Genomic DNA, 16113 nt, shown 5'->3' on the forward strand with positions numbered 1-16113 from the left:
GGCCGCCCATTGTCTGGGATGTGAGGAGCGCCTCTGCCCGGCTGCCACCCCGTCTGGGAGGAAGTGAGGAGCGCCTCTGCCCGGCTGCCCCGTCTGGGAGATGAGGAGCACCTCTGCCCGGCCGCCCCCTCTGGGAGGTGAGGAGCGCCTCTGCCTGGCCGCCACCCCGTCTGGGAGGAAGTGAGGAGCGCCTCTGCCCGGCTGCCCCATCTGGGAAGTGAGGAGCGCCTCTGCCTGGCCGCCACCCCGTCTGGGAAGTGAGGAGCGCCTCTGCCCGGCTGCCACCCCATACGGGAAGTGAGGAGCGCCTCTGCCCAGCCGCCCCTTCTGGGAGGTGAGGAGTGCCTCTGCCCAGCCGCCCCGTCTGGGAGGTGAGGAGTGCCTCTGCCCGGCCGCCCCGTCTGGGAGGTGAGGAGCGCCTCTGCCTGGCCGCCACCCCGTCTGGGAGGAAGTGAGGAGCACCTCTGCCCAGCTGCCCCATCTGGGAAATGAGGAGCGCCTCTACCCGGCTGCCACCCACTATGGGAAATGAGGAGCGCCTCTGCCCGGCCGCCCACTCTGGGAAGTGAGGAGCGCCTCTGCCTGGCCGCCCACTCTGGGAGGTGAGGAGCGCCTCTGCCTGGCCACTCCGTCTGGGAAGGGAGGAGAGCCTCTGCCCGGCCACCCCGTCTGGGAGGTGAGGAGCGCCTCTGCCCGGCCGCCACCCCGTCTGGGAGGAAGTGAGGAGCACCTCTGCCCGGCCGCCCCGTCTGGGAAGTGAGGAGCGCCTCTGCCCGGCCGCCACCCCGTCTGGGAGGAAGTGAGGAGCCCCTCTGCCCGGCTGCCACCCAGTATGGGAAGTGAGGAGCGCCTCTGCCCGGCCGCCCCGTCTGGGAGGTGAGGAGTGCCTCTGCCTGGCCACCCCGTCTGGGAAGTGAGGAGCGCCCCTGCCCGGCCACCCCGTCTGGGAAGTGAGGAGCGTCTCTGCCTGGCCGTCACCCCGTCTGGGAGGAAGTGAGGAGCGCCTCTGCCCGGCTGCCCCGTCTGGGAGGTGAGGAGTGCCTTTGCCCGGCTGCCACCCTGTCTGGGAGGAAGTGAGGAGCACCTATGCCCGGCTGCCCCATCTGGGAGATGAGGAGCACCTCTGCCCGGCCGCCCCGTCTGGGAGGTGAGGAGCGCCTCTGCCTGGCCACCACCCCGTCTGGGAGGAAGTGAGGAGCGCCTCTGCCCGGCTGCCCCATCTGGGAAGTGAGGAGCGCCTCTGCCCGGCCGCCACCCCATATGGGAAGTGAGGAGCGCCTCTGCCCGGCCACTCCGTCTGGGAGGTGAGGAGCGCCTCTGCCCGGCCGCCCCGTCTGGGAGGTGAGGAGTGCCTCTGCCCGGCCGTCACCCCGTCTGGGAGGAAGTGAGGAGCACCTCTGCCCGGCTGCCCCGTCTGGGAGATGAGGAGCACCTCTGCCCGGCCGCCCTGTCTGGGAGGTGAGGAGTGCCTCTGCCCGGCCGCCACCCCGTCTGGGAGGAAGTGAGGAGCACCTCTGCCCGGCCGCCCCCTCTGGGAAGTGAGGAGCGCCTCTGCCTGGCCGCCACCCCGTCTGGGAGGAAGTGAGGAGCGCCTCTGCCTGGCTGCCCAATCTGGGAAGGGAGGAGCGCCTCTGCCCAGCCGCCACACCGTCTGGGAAGTGAGGAGCGCCTCTGCCCGGCCGCCCAGTCTGGGAATTGAGGAGCGCCTCTGCCCGGCCGCCCTGTCTGGGAGGTGAGGAGCGCCTCTGCCTGGCCGCCACCCGGTCTGGGAGGAAGTGAGGAGCGTCTCTGCCCGGCCGCCCCGTCTGGGAAGTGAGGAGCGCCTCTGCCCGGCCGCCCGGTCTGGGAAGTGAGGAGCGCCTCTGCCCGGCCGCCCCCTCTGGGAAGTGAGGAGCGCCTCTGCCCGGCCGCCCCGTCTGGGAAGTGAGGAGCGCCTCTGCCCGGCCGCCCCGTCTGGGAGGTGAGGAGCGCCTCTGCCCGGCTGCCACCCGGTCTGGGAGGAAGTGAGGAGCGCCTCTGCCTGGGCGGCCCATCTGGGAAGTGAGGAGCGCCTCTGCCCGGGCGGCCCCGTCTGGGAAACGAGGAGCGCCTCTGCCCGGCCGCCCTGTCTGGGAGGTGAGGAGCGCCTCTGCCCGGCTGCCCTGTCTGGGAGGTGTACCCAACAGCTCCGAAGAGACAGCGACCATCGGGAGCGGGCCATGAGGACGATGGCGGTTTTGTTGAAAGGAAGGGGGGGGGGAAGTGTGGGGAAAGGAAGGAGAGATCAGATTGTTGCTGTGTCTGTGTAGAAAGGGGTGGGCATAGGAGACTCCATTTTGTTCTGACTAGGAGAAATTCTTCTGCCTTGAGATGCTGTTGATCTATGGCCTTTCCCCCAGCCCCATGCTCTCTGAAACATATGCTGTGTCAACTCAGGGTTAAATGGATTAAGGGCGGTGCAAGATGTGCTTTGTTAAACAGATGCTTGAAGGCAGCATGCTCTTTAAGAGTCATCACCACTCCCTAATCTCAAGTACCCAGGGGCACAAACACTGCAGAAGGCCGCAGGGTCCTCTGCCTAGGAAAACGAGAGACCTTTGTTCATGTGTTTATCTCCTGACCTTCTCTCCACTATTATCCTATGACCCTCCCATATCCCCCTCTCCGAGAAACACCCAAGAATGATCAATAAATACTTCATAAATTAAAAAAAAAAAAAAAAATAAAGCAAAAGCCCATGGCCAAAGCAGATGAAGTCATCCTTCTCTTCTGAAAACACCAGTGCCCTCTGGAGGCAAAAAATGCATCTTGTCTTTGCATTTTAGAATGCAAAGGATTGTACTAGACCTGCTGCTTTCCCTTGACGAGTAAGAATAGTGCCCTGATGCTGTAGATGGTTGTACAAAATGTTTCTATTGCAAAGACATTAGAAATCATTTCAACTGGGCGCGGTGGCTCACGCCTGTAATCCCAGCACTTTGGGAGGCCGAGACGAGTGGATCACGAGGTCAGGAGATTGAGACCACTCTGGCTAACACGGTGAAACCTCGTCTCTACTAAAAATACAAAAAATTAGCCGGGCATGGTGGCGGGGGCCTGTAGTCCCAGCTACTCGGGAGGCTGAGGCAGGAGAATGGCGTGAACCCGGGAGGCGGAGCTTGCAGTGAGCCAAGATCGCGCCACTGCATTCATAGGGGACAGAGCGAGACTCCGTCTCAAAAAAAAAAAAAAAAAAAAAAAAACACAAAATCATTTCGAGGCCTAAATATAGCAACAAGTGTGGGCAACTGTATCTTTAAGCATTTTCATCATCACTCTTCTAAAAATTCATAATCTTTAATTCCTACCTATTAGATGGAAAATCATTACAAAGTATTTTTTCCCAGATTTTCTGACTTTTAACCAGATATGCCCCTATCATTAGGTCAAGGATATTTATGACAAATTCAATAATACACACCCCTCACAGGCTCTAGTGGCATTTCCTCTTTCTTCAAACACTCTCCAGGGGGCTTCACTCACTCATAAGCTCAGTCTTCCTTACTGTTCTTTGAATGCTGTTCTCAGTCTCACCACTTTGTTATCATCCTCTTCTTCTAAATGTCTAAAAACCTCCTGCATCCTTCATGACCAGGCTCTAGTCTCAACTCCTCCATATAGCTTTTCCTGTTCCAGGTCGTAGAGCATTTTCCCTTCTCTGAACTGCCATTATGATTTCCACTGGAACCTCTCTTGGAAAGGGTAGAAGGCAAACAGTAACAACAACAGCAAAACAATGTGTACATCGTTATCAAGGAAATTAAGAACTCATCAAGATCAGAAATCATGTTCAGTCCTCCTACAGTATATTCTTACCAAATTTCCTAAGATTCTGGCTAATCTTTATTGTATCTTTTCTAATTCATTCCTAGAAGTGGGCCACCATATCTGGAAACTACAGTCTATGCTTTGAAGCGCAAAAGGGAATAAACATTTAAAGACTCCCCCGGGGACCTGGAGGATGGACTTTTCCATGGTAAAAAGCATAAATATGTATACGTCATGAACCTTGATCAGCACATGAATACTTCTTTATATAACAGCAAGAAATCTGGGGTGTTCACTAACACCTGACATCCTCATCTGCTTTTAATAGCTCAATAAAGTTTTCTCCTTTCTCCCTTCTTGAGAAATGGGGAATCAAGAATATGCTAATCTAATAAATAGTGTCAACTTGAAGCTGGATGATTTTTCAGAATCATTTTAATTCTCTTAGCTCATTTAGTGATTCTGCTTTTTCGGGTTGGGGTAAGGAGAGTAATAGAGGATGAATGAAAAGAAGGGAATATAGAGAAAGATCAGATTAGAAGTCACTTTCTAAACTTGAAAATTCCACATTAAGGCTTGCGCCATGACAAAGGCAATTGAAAGTGGATCCTTGCTGGTGGATGAGAGACAGAGTTGATGAGGCTTATGTCCCCAGGTCTTCTGCCTAGAGAAACCCCATGAGCTTTTGGAGATTGGAGTCTATCTGAGAGTTTGGGGTCATTTTGGTCTGTGACTTTTGGGCCTTTTAAAATGTTAATCTCTAATCCTCATCTCATTCTGAATTAGAATGAGATGCACTGAGATGCATTGGTGGTGGCTGGTGCCTATAATCCCAGTTACTACAGAGGCTGAAGCCAGGAGGATCACTTGAAGTCAGTAGTTCAAGACCAGCCTGGTCAACATAGCAAGACTCCACTCATCTCTAAAAAAGTAAAAACAATTAGCTGGGCATGGTGGTGCATGCCTGTAGTCCCAGCTATTCAGGAGACTGAGATGGGAGGATTCCTTCAGCCCAGGAGTTCAAGGCTGCAGTGAACTGTGATTGCACCACTGCACTCCAGCCTGGGTGACAGAGTGAAACCTTGTCTCGAAAAACAATAAAATTAAATTTAAAAAAAGAAATGCATTGGCCCGTAGGGAAATGACATAGGGCCAATGTTTGCCCTAAATGTGCAAATGTTTGCACATTTAGTATTTTAAGTGTTTCGGGCATGCAGATTTAAAAAGACACATACTTCCCGCCCTCCCAAACGCAGTGCTTTGAGCAGGATTTCCATTGCATTGTATTTACTAGGGTGTATTTGTTATCAGTAAGCTGTAGTCATTCCACTTCCATTTTTTAAGAAAGCCATTCTCATTTTTCACAGGTTGCCGGAGCAACAGCTTACAATGAAAAATCAGGTAGGATTACCTCGCTCTCACTCTTGTTTCAGAAAGTCTTTGCTCAGATCTTTCCTCAGTGGAGAAAGGGGAATACAAAAGGAGAATGTCTCCCCTACAAGTGCTCAGGTGCGTGACTGCAGACCCTTGTGGGGACCCCCGCACATGCTTCAGAGTTGGTGTGGCACTGACCAGCGGGCATGTTCTCTCAAGGCCTACACCATTCCTCTCCTTTGCCCATAAATGTGAGACTCTTTTAACGACAGCCTACAGCTGAAATTGACCAGATGGGGTGGCAAACTGATTGTCTCCTTGCTCAACGAGTGCTATACAAGCTAAGCAGTTCTTGCCTAATTCCAGGGGTGCCCCATTAAAGATTTTCAACCAAAGCTCAGGCCAATAGGGCCTGACTACCCAATTCCGGCTTCGTTTGGGTAATTGAGGCCACGAGAGGTCTTTCTAGGAGACTCAGATTAGAAATGGGAGTTGAAGCAAAATAAAAGTAATTATCACATTTTATCTATTTTAGGATGCATTTTTTTTTCACATTTTAACATTACTGAAATAAGGTAGTATACCTGTTATCAATTGATGGTATGCCCCAGTTTAGTTGGCATTTTTTTCCCTTTCTCAGAGGCATTGTAACAACAATATCTTAGACACCATGAAATACAGTGTCCCAAGCTGGGTCCTCCAGGAAGCAGAATTGGAGATGGAATTAGGAGTGCAAAAAATTCACTGTGAAAGGTGAAGAGAGGAAGCCGGACTGGGCAGACTAGCCATCAGACTGTAATAAAAACCTGACAGTCTCTGCAAGCCTGAGATTGACTGTTAGAGGTGTCCCACGTTGGGCATGAATGGCCTTGCTCAGCTACTGATGGAGGCTGCCCTGAGAATAGCATGACCTTGGCTGAAAGCTGAGATGAACCCTGAGGGGCTAACAGCTGGAGGCTGACAGCTAACTGTATTTCCCACTTCATAGCCAATTGCAGGGAGATCTGAGTAGCACATCTTCTTGTCTGCCACATACAGTAAATAATTTTTAGTCAATTAGTTTTAATTTCACCAAAATTGTGCCAGACTAGAATATCATAAAGAATTATTTACTGACATTATCAGTGCTCCACTCATTGGCTGTTCCAATGTCTCCCCTACTCCTCCTCACCAGGGAACTGCCTCAATCAATGACCAATAGAAGTTGGGTAGGCCAGGCATGGTGACCTTTTTGAAGCCACCCAGGTGGGCAGATTGCTTGAATCTTTTGGAGCACTCTGAGAAATGCCTCTGAGAAAGGAAAAAAATGCCAACTAAACTGGGGCATATCATCAGTTGATAACAGGTATACTACCTTATTTCAATCGGCCCAGGTAGGCAGATTGCTTGAAATCAGGAGTTTGAGACCAGCCTAGGCAGTATGGTGAAACCCCATCTCTACAGAAAAAAATACGGAAATTAGCTGGACACGATGGTGTGGGTGTAGTGCTGTGAGCCTGTAGTCCCAGCTATTCAGGAGGCTGAGGTGGGAGGATGGCTTGAGCATAGGAGGCAGAGGTTGCAGTGAGCCAAGACTGCATTACTACACTGCAGCCTGAGCAACACAGTGAGACCCTGTCTCAAAAGAAAAAGAAGTTGGATAAATATCCCAGCTCCTGTGGTTACCACCCCTCCAGTGGTATAACCCCGAGGCACAGGATCTACACTGCTTCCCAGTAGAGTTAACTTCCATCTGCCTAGTTACATGTGCTTTGTTCATTTGTCTTACTTTCCCACCCTGCTCTCCCCACCCCAAGGCCCTAGTATTTCCTAGGATCACCTCCCAAATAAACTACTTACATTCAAATCTTTGTCTCAGGGTCTGCTCTTAAGAAAACACAAACTTAGATGCTGACAAAAGCAAAAAAGTTATAAAAACTCCACCTATTTTGGCTCATAATTAAGTCCCTTCCAATACCTGTGCCCTAAGCATGGGTCTTTCTAAGCTCGCCACTTTTATATATATTTTTAAAAATTCACGAGCCCCCATATACATGGTTTTCCTACCATCATCACTGCATCATAGTAGCTACCACTTATGGAGTACTTAATATATGCCAGGCACAAGACTATGCACTTTATGGGTGACCTACTATTGAAAACTCTTAGATGTCCTTCGTCTGATTATATGTGTAGTTGAGAAGAAGAATCACGAAGAGCACCACATGAAGTTCATCTCTCTTTTGCACATAGGAAACACAGTCTCCTGGTATGAAGTGGGATTACAACCTTTCAAACCATGCTTTTTTTTTTTTTTTTTTTTTTCTTTTTTAATCTTCTCTTCTTTTCCAGAGACTGGCGCTCTTGGAGAAAACTATAGTTGGCAAATTCCCATTAACCACAATGACTTCAACATTTTAAAAAATAATGAGCGTCAGCTGTGTGAAGTCCTCCAGAATAAGTTTGGCTGTATCTCTACCCTGGTCTCTCCAGTTCGGGAAGGCAACAGCAAATCTCTGCAAGTGTTCAGAAAAATGCTGACTCCTAGGATAGAGTTATCAGTCTGGAAAGATGACCTCACCACACATGCTGTTGATGCTGTGGTGAATGCAGCCAATGAAGATCTTCTACATGGAGGAGGCCTGGCCCTGGCCCTGGTGAAAGCTGGTGGATTTGAAATCCAAGAAGAGAGCAAACAGTTTGTTGCCAGATATGGTAAAGTATCAGCTGGTGAGATAGCTGTCACGGGAGCAGGGAGGCTTCCCTGCAAACATATCATCCATGCTGTTGGGCCTCGGTGGATGGAATGGGATACACAGGGATGTATTGGAAAGCTGCAGAGGGCCATTGTAAGTATTCTGAATTATGTCATCTATGAAAATACTCACATTAAGACAGTAGCAATTCCAGCCTTGAGCTCTGGGATTTTTCAGTTCCCTCTGAATTTGTGTACAACAACTATTGTAGAGACTATCCGGGTTAATTTGCAAGGGAGGCCAATGATGAGTAATTTGAAAGAAATTCACCTGGTGAGCAATGAGGACCCTACTGTTGCTGCCTTTAAAGCTGCTTCAGAATTCATCCTAGGGAAGAGTGAGCTGGGACAAGAAACCACCCCTTCTTTCAATGCAATGGTCGTGAACAACCTGACCCTCCAGATTGTCCAGGGCCACATTGAACGGCAGACAGTAAGTCTTTGTTTCTATTCTCTTGCACTGGCACAGGTGATCCCTGAAAATTAAATAATTTTTGAGTGTACACTATGCAACACTATGTAGAAACCATCTTGTCTGGATTAAGAATATGAGCCAGGTGCAGTGGTACATGCTGTAACCCAGCTACTTTAGAGCCCGAGGTTGGAGGACCATTTGAGCCCAGGAGTTGGAGGCCAGCCTAGGCAACATAGCCAGACCTCATCTCTTCAAAAAAATTTAATTTAAGTTTTTTTAAAATAGGCTGGTCATGGTGGCTCATGCCTGTAATCCCAGCACTTTGGGAGGTCGAGACAGGAGGATCACTTGAGCCCAGGTGTTCAAGACCAGCCTGAGGAACATAGCAAGACCCTGTCTCAAAAAAAAAAAAAATTATCAGGGTGTGGTGATGCACATCTGTAGTCCCAACTACTTTGGGAGGCTAAGGCAGGAGGCACACTTGAGCCCATGAGTTCAAGGCTGCAGTGATTCCTGCCAGGGCAACAGAGCAAGACTTTGACTTTGACTCTAAAAATAATAATAATAATAATATGTCATTCCGTGCCAGGCCATCTGGATTTGAATACCAGCTTTGCTATTTATTAACTGGGTAACCCAAAGCAAGTTACTTTATCTTTTGTTCTTCAGTTTCCTCATTTGTACAATGAGGATAATAATAGCATTTATATCTTAGAGCTGGGATCAATACACATAAAATGCTTAGAGTAGTGCTTGGCATGTAATAAATATTTATCATTATTATTGCTGTTGATATTATCTTAGGCACCCTGAGGAATTAAAACAATCTTTGATCCCAAGGAACCTAAAATCAATTATATTCTTTATTGTAAAAATATTCTTAATTTGAAAAATCTTTCTGGGGAGAAAAACCATCTCAACATTTCTGAAGCAACCTATCAATAGTAAACAAAAATAATACTTAAGAGTATGTAAATTTATGACAAGAGTGGAGTATAGTGGACCAAGAAAGATTGCTTCAGAAGGTACGAGTTTTGAATCTGATCTCAAGTTTCGATGGGTATGATTGGCAGGAGGGGAAGCTTTCTGGGTGGTCAGAGTGACTTGATCAGAGAGATGCAGAGGAATTGACAGAAAATAATGGGCTTGACTACAGTCAGGAGACACAGGTGGAGCTCTAAGTCATGGTCTGTGTGTTTATACACAGAATATAACTCTGCCAGGGGCTGTGGAGAATGCAAGGTGCAACTAAGCATTTAGCGGGGGGTCACTGGGCACGAAGGTGAGGTGCTGGCAGGGAAGGGGAAGGAGTCAGGGTAGCGGTGAACCTAGGTATTTCTGAGTCAGTGCAGCTCCCCTGCTAGATGGAGAGCACCTTAAAGACGGAGATCTTGGCTTATTCATCCCTATAGCCTCAAGGCCTGGTCTGGGCATGCATCTAAGGGTTCAGCAAATTAAAGATAAATAAGTGGAAGGGGCAGGAGGGAGAAGGCACCACAACAGAGGGTGAGAATGAATATAAGGCTATATTCTTTTTTTTCTTCTGGATCAGTGATGTCACACTTAAGACTCTCGTGACCACAATCAAAGTCTTAGACACTGGTAAAACAAACAAACAAACAAACAACACTTATTGCCTATAAGACAATTAGAGAGAAGACTGAGGGGAGTTCACGAAATGAAATATTTGAGAAGTCATTAACACACAAATTTAAAACTAAAATGGAAGCATCCTAGTTTGAGTAACTTATCCCTTTAACTGAATTTTTTAGTGTATATTTATTGCCAGCAACATTAGGAACATTACAATTTTTAAAGGGTGTCGGTGCCCCCAAATTGCAAATTCCAATTGTGCTTTCAAAGTGAATCATTCATTAACATCAGTGAAGAAATACCTGAGTTACCCTGAAAGGGAGCCAAAGTCAATAGAATGATTAGGGGAATCTGGGCATGGGGGAAGAAAGGACACTATCATTTTTAGCACAGCTCTGAGGGTTAACTAGGAGATGATGTTATCAAAAGTACAGCTCATGTATATGTACAGTCTATTTCTGAAGAGAGAGATGAAGAACTTGGTTGCACATAAGATGGGTGGGTGAGTAGGGGGTCTGGGAACGTGACCAGGAAGGGGGCCTACTTTTCATTGAAGACCTTTTTGTCCCATTTGGAGTTTCTTTAACCTTGTTAAGTTTCTTATACCTTAAACCATAAAAACATTAGGAGGTGGAAATTCCCCAAGAAATTTTATTTCCTATTTAAAACGAGACAAAACAAAAACCCACGATGAAATAGCAAAGAGTCATGGTGGTCGGGCAGAGATGAAACCATTTATCGACAGAGCTTAAAAGAAATCACAGGGAATACTCAGAATCTAGCCATCTGGTAAGGTAATCCAGCAAGGGGCAAGCAGATGTTTGCAATGAAAATTATATCATCCGTACATTTACATAATTTCTGAATTATGTAATTCAGCTTCATTCATGGCAATCAAATAATCACTCTTTGGAAATATGAGTTTCTATTCATTATTAATGAAATTTTTTAGAATTTAGGATCTTCAAAGAGTATTTTTCAAAGCTCTTCAGGAAAGTAAAGATTTAAATTAGTCATTTAAGAAGAAGGAATTTAACAATGAATCCTACCCTTTCTTCCCTTTTCAGGCAGATGTAATTGTTAATTCTGTAAACCCACATGATATTACAGTTGGACCTGTGGCAAAATCAATTCTACAACAAGCAGGAGTTGAAATGAAATCGGAATTTCTTGCCACAAAGGCTAAACAGTTTCAACGGTCCCGGTTGGTACTCGTCACAAAAGGATTTAACTTGTCCTGTAGATATATATACCATGTACTGTGGCATTCAGAATTTCCTAAACCTCAGGTAAGTTTAAAATAAATGTGTCTTTATTTAGCTCCATAGTCTATACAGTCTTTTTTTTTTTTAACAAATTTCCATCATTTCATTACGTTCATGAAATATTTTGTCAAGTGGTATAGTTCTCATTTTTTAGCACACCTGCTAATACCAGAAATACTGAACAGGTACAGTTGCCATAAGTTATCTTAAGAAGTTTGATTTAGGTCTGTCGCAGTGGCTCATGCCTGTGAGTCCAGCGCTTTGGGAGGCCAAGGTGGGAGGATCACTTGAGCCCAGGAGTCTGAGACCAGCCTAAGCAACATAGCAAGACCCCCATCTCTACCAAAAAAAAAAAAAAATTAGCCAGGTGTAGTGGTGCACACCTATAGTCCCAGCTACTCGGGAGGCTGAGGTAGGAGGATCACTTGAGCCCAGGAGATTGAGGCTGCAGTGAGCTGTGATCACCCTGCTTCACTCTAGCCTGGGTGACAGAGACTGTCTCAAAAAACAAACAAAACAACAAAGAAGTTTAAAATGTTACCTAACCCATGTTTAAATTTTAAGTAGGCATACTGCAGATAGACACTGAAACTAGTATTCCCTCAGTCTGAACACTGGTTCACCCCAACATACCCAGTGACCTCGTCGGCCTTTTCCTAAGTAGGCAAGGGATTCAGCCTCTCATGTCCCTCCATGTGTTATATTCTTGGAGCAGCTGGGGTTCCCTCTCCAGCATCATTCCAATCAAATCTATTACCTGAGGTCTCTTCCCACCCGTGCCTGCAGTGGAGCCTGGCTGTCTAGCCCACTCTCCACTGAGGTACATAAAATACAAGCATTAATGAACTCAGGAGGCAGAGGTTGCAGTGAGCCGAGATCGCGCCACTGCCCTCTAGCCTGGATAACAGAGTGAGACTCTGTCTCAAAAAATAAAAAATAAAATAAAAATAAAAGCATTAAATAATAGGAGGAACCACTCAGATGGTGAAAAGAGGGAAACTTAATCCCCTTCTCTGCCTTTGTCTATCTTTCTTCTTCACCATTTCTGGTCCCTTCTTGAGAGCTCTCTAATCCCAAACTGGTCCTCTAGTCTCCCTCTATCCCTCAGTTTTCCAAAGTCCTTCCATGGGCAACATTCCTGTATTACTTTGATGTTAACAGTTGGTAGAAGTTTAAATCTGCCAAAAATATTAGCATTTCTCCAAGAGAAATTACATGATAGATCTTAATAACGTTGAATAAGTGCTGCTTTCTTATTTTAATCTTGATCTCCTTTATGAAAATTCAAGAGCTCTTGACGTTGACCTGGAAGGGACAGGTGAATGGGGTAAACAGATGGTTGGCTGTCTGACCTGGGGGATGGGTAAGGTTATATAAACTGGGAGAAATTCTAGTGCCCACATGTCCTGAATAGCACAAGATGGCCACTCTATTGCTTCAGTTTCTCACTATCTAACCTTATACCATAACGGGTTCCCTCTGGAGTGGTACCTTTCCTGTCATCTGAGGAGGCAGGGACACGAACCCTGAGGGAGAGTGAAGGGGGACATTGTAAAATATGGGCAGGATCAAGGGGTAAGTGGAGTCTCATTCTTGACTCAAATGCTGATCTTAAATTTGTGTTTTCCTACAGGCATTAAAACATGCAATGAAGGAGTGTTTGGAAAAATGCATTGAGCAAAATATAACTTCCATTTCCTTTCCTGCCCTTGGGACTGGAAACATGGAAATAAAGAAGGAAACAGCAGCAGAGATTTTGTTTGATGAAGTTTTAACATTTGCCAAAGACCATGTAAAACACCAGTTAACTGTAAAGTTTGTGATCTTTCCAACAGATTTGGAGATATATAAGGTAAGTTAATATCTTAGAAATGTCCTACAGTTCATTCATTCATTCATTCAGCAACATCTGTTTAGTGTCTACAATGTAAGATGCAGGGCTAGGTGCTGTACAGTGTGGTGGTGTTCTAACTTGGTGAAGTTTAATTTTTACAGATTGTCCACCTCTGACCTAGTAAAACATATCATTATAGAAGCCATGTTTGGCAAGACATGGTGGCTCACACCTGTAATCCCAGCACTCTGGGAGGCCGAGGCAGGCGGATCACCTGAGGTTGGGAGTTCTAGACCAACCTGACCAACATGGAGAAACTCTGTCTCTACTAAAAATACAAAATTGGCCGGGCGTGGTGGCACATGCCTGTAATCCCAGCTACTAGGGAGGCTGAGGCAAGAGAATAGCTTGAACCTGGGAGGCGGAGGTTGTGGTGAGCCAAGATCACGCCATTGTACTCCAGCCTGAGCAACAAGAGTGAAACTCCATCTCAAAAACAAAACAAAACAAAACAAAAAACAAAGAAGCCATGTTACCCACTACCTAGCTTCTGTCTTTTCTTTTAATGGCACTTATTCTTCCCTCTGCTCCTTAAAGGTAAGCAACCCTTTAGTTTCAGTGTGGGGTCCTTGCCCCTCTCTCATCTCTCTGCCTTCGAGAACACAACTCTTCTTACAACTTCTGTGAAGTCCTGTCTTCTTAGCCAATCCTCTCTCATTTCCACTTGGATCTCTGATCGTCATCTCAAATCCAGTGTATTTAAGGCAAATTATTTGTCTTCTCTCTCTCTCTCTCTCTTTTTTTTAAACAGATGAGGTCTTGCTCTGTTGCCCAGGCTGGAGTGCAGTGGCACAATCATAGCTCACTGCAGTCTTGAACTCCTGGGCTCAAATGATCCTCCCACTCCAGCCTCTTGAGTAGCAGGCACTACAGGCACATGCTACCATGCCTGGCTAATTTTTAAATTTTTTGTAGAAAGACAGTTTTACTATGTTGCCCAATCTGGTCTTGAGCTCCTGGGCTCAAGTGATCTTCCCATCTCAGCCTCCCAAAGCTCTGGGATAATAGGTATGAGCCAATATGCCTGGCCTGTCTTCTCCTCCTCAGTCAGTTTTCCCCCTAAAATCCCCATCAGTCTCAGCTTTGCCTCTCACTGACTATATAACCTTGGCAAGTTAGTTAACTTATCTGTGCCTCAGTTCCCTCATCCTTAAAAGAGGGATACTAATTACCATCTTATGGAGCTGTTGTGAAGATGAAATGAGTTAATACAGCCAGGTGAGGTGGCTCACACCTGTAATCCCAGCACTTTGGGAGGCCGAGGCAGGTGGATCATCTGAGGTCAGGAGTTTGAGACCAGCCTAGCTAACATGATGAAACCCCGTTTCTACTAAAAATACAAAAAATTAGCCAGGCGTGGTGGCACACACCTGTAATCCCAGCTACTCTGGAGGCTGAGGCAGGAGAATCGCTTGAACCCAGGAGGCGGAGGTTGGAGTGAGCTGAGATCACACCATTGCACCCGGGCTTGGGCAACAAGAGCAAAACTCCGTCTCAAAAAAAAAAAAAAAAAATGAGTTAATACCTGTAAAACACTTAGAATAGTACCTAGCACAGAGTAGAAAGTTAGCTGTTATTATCAACTGTAATGAGCTGTAGTTCACTGAGTGCTGAATTGTTACTAAATTCAGTGAATTGTTTATCTTTTCTTTCCAGTTTCTTTAACAGCCCCGGTATGCCTGGCTAGTTTTGCCATGTCTCCAGTACTGCCCTCAAATTCAACCCATTCTTTTTTAACTTATCTGTAGGTGAACTTAGAAGGAAATCAGCCGTGGTCTAACACATCTGGGGTCCATGTGTTGGAGGGGAGCTTGTCTTATGTGTCTGAGTGCACTTCATCTCAGCTTTTTGTTTGGGTGGACAGATCAAGCTGAGTTCCTAACGTGTGAATAAACTGTGATATATTCAGCATAATTAGTATATATTGCAGTGCTGTTCTACCTTTAAAGTACCGACCATCTCTGCTTTATTCTCACTTAGCTGGCATTTTCGAGAAAGACTTTAATGATGTTAGGGAAGAATAAAAAGGAAAGGAAATAAGATACAGCAACCTAAAATAAGTTTTCAAGATATAGGTTTCTAATTCTGCCAACAGCAACATCCGAGTTTTAGTGAGACTTCTTGGCATGTGTCTGGATTTTGGATATAGAGGGCCTTGCAAGGTTTGCCTTGCAGAGAGTGGCTGCAAACATTAGTTCTCTGACTGCTCATATTCCCTCCTCTTGGCCTGCTCTATGTGCATTGTTGCCATTTTATCTCTGCCTATACGGAAATGAATTTATACTTGTTCCAGCTTGCTCTTTCTTGGAACAAGTATAAAAGTTCTTATTCCTTCTGCTGCCCAATTAAACACGGGGAGATTTGTAGCATTTGCTGATTTCCGTGGCTGCTTTCAAGCTGTTGATATGAAATCACTGAAAACAGATTTGGAAGAGATGGTCACAGCAAGCTCTCTTGAGTCATTGTATGCCAGCTCTAGTATCCCACTGCGCCTCACCCACAGCTAACTGGTGAGATGGTGGTGCATGACCCAAGGAAGTAGCTCGCCTTCTGAAAATGAATAATCCTGTCCTTCAGATGAAGTTCATCAGTTTCCCATGCAGAGGATTATCTCTAAGCCCAGATAGGTGCCCTGATCACCTCCCTGAACTATTTCTTTTTTTAATTTCCTTTTTTTTGAGACAGGATGTCACTCTGTTGCCAGGGCTGGAGTGCAGTGGTGTGATCATAACTCCCTGAAGCCTCAACCTCCCAGGCTCAAGCAATCCTCCCATCTCAGCCTCCTGAATAGCTGGACTACAGGCATGCATCACCATGCCTGGCTAATACTTTTATTTTTTGTGGAAGTGGGGTCTCACTATGTTGCCCAGGCCAATCTCAAACTCCTGGACTCAAGTAATCCTCCCACCTCAGCCTCCCAAAGTTCTGGGATTACAGACGTGACCCACTATGCCCAGCCCCTGAACTGTTTATGAAGCACCATTTTCATACAAGAGGAATTAACCACATCTAGAAAAGAAGGTTCATTCTCTCCAACATACAAACAAAAATG

The 16113-nt window shown here is 46.4% G+C and overlaps 1 protein-coding gene across 10 annotated transcripts in view; it reads left to right on the plus strand.

Annotated features, from left to right (window-relative positions):
- PARP9 (poly(ADP-ribose) polymerase family member 9) overlaps positions 1–16113 on the plus strand; it is a 39842-nt gene that overhangs the window by 4316 nt on the left and 19413 nt on the right. For 3 of the 10 annotated variants that reach the window (XM_003776155.5, XM_002813217.6, XM_063721730.1), the window contains exons 2-6: positions 3891–3994; positions 5154–5187; positions 7492–8327; positions 10970–11191; positions 12801–13019. In XM_003776155.5, the coding sequence (XP_003776203.2) occupies positions 3980–3994; positions 5154–5187; positions 7492–8327; positions 10970–11191; positions 12801–13019 (1326 nt within the window). In that variant the 5' untranslated portion in view covers positions 3891–3979. Of the gene's footprint in view, positions 1–3890; positions 3995–5153; positions 5296–7491; positions 8328–10969; positions 11192–12800; positions 13020–16113 lie in introns of all 10 variants that reach the window. The other 7 variants (XM_054551401.2, XM_054551400.2, XM_054551405.2 and 4 more) reach the window with 3 other exon arrangements.

Source organism: Pongo abelii, chromosome 2, assembly GCF_028885655.2.
Source record: "Pongo abelii isolate AG06213 chromosome 2, NHGRI_mPonAbe1-v2.0_pri, whole genome shotgun sequence".
NCBI classification, from domain to species: Eukaryota; Metazoa; Chordata; class Mammalia; order Primates; family Hominidae; genus Pongo; species Pongo abelii.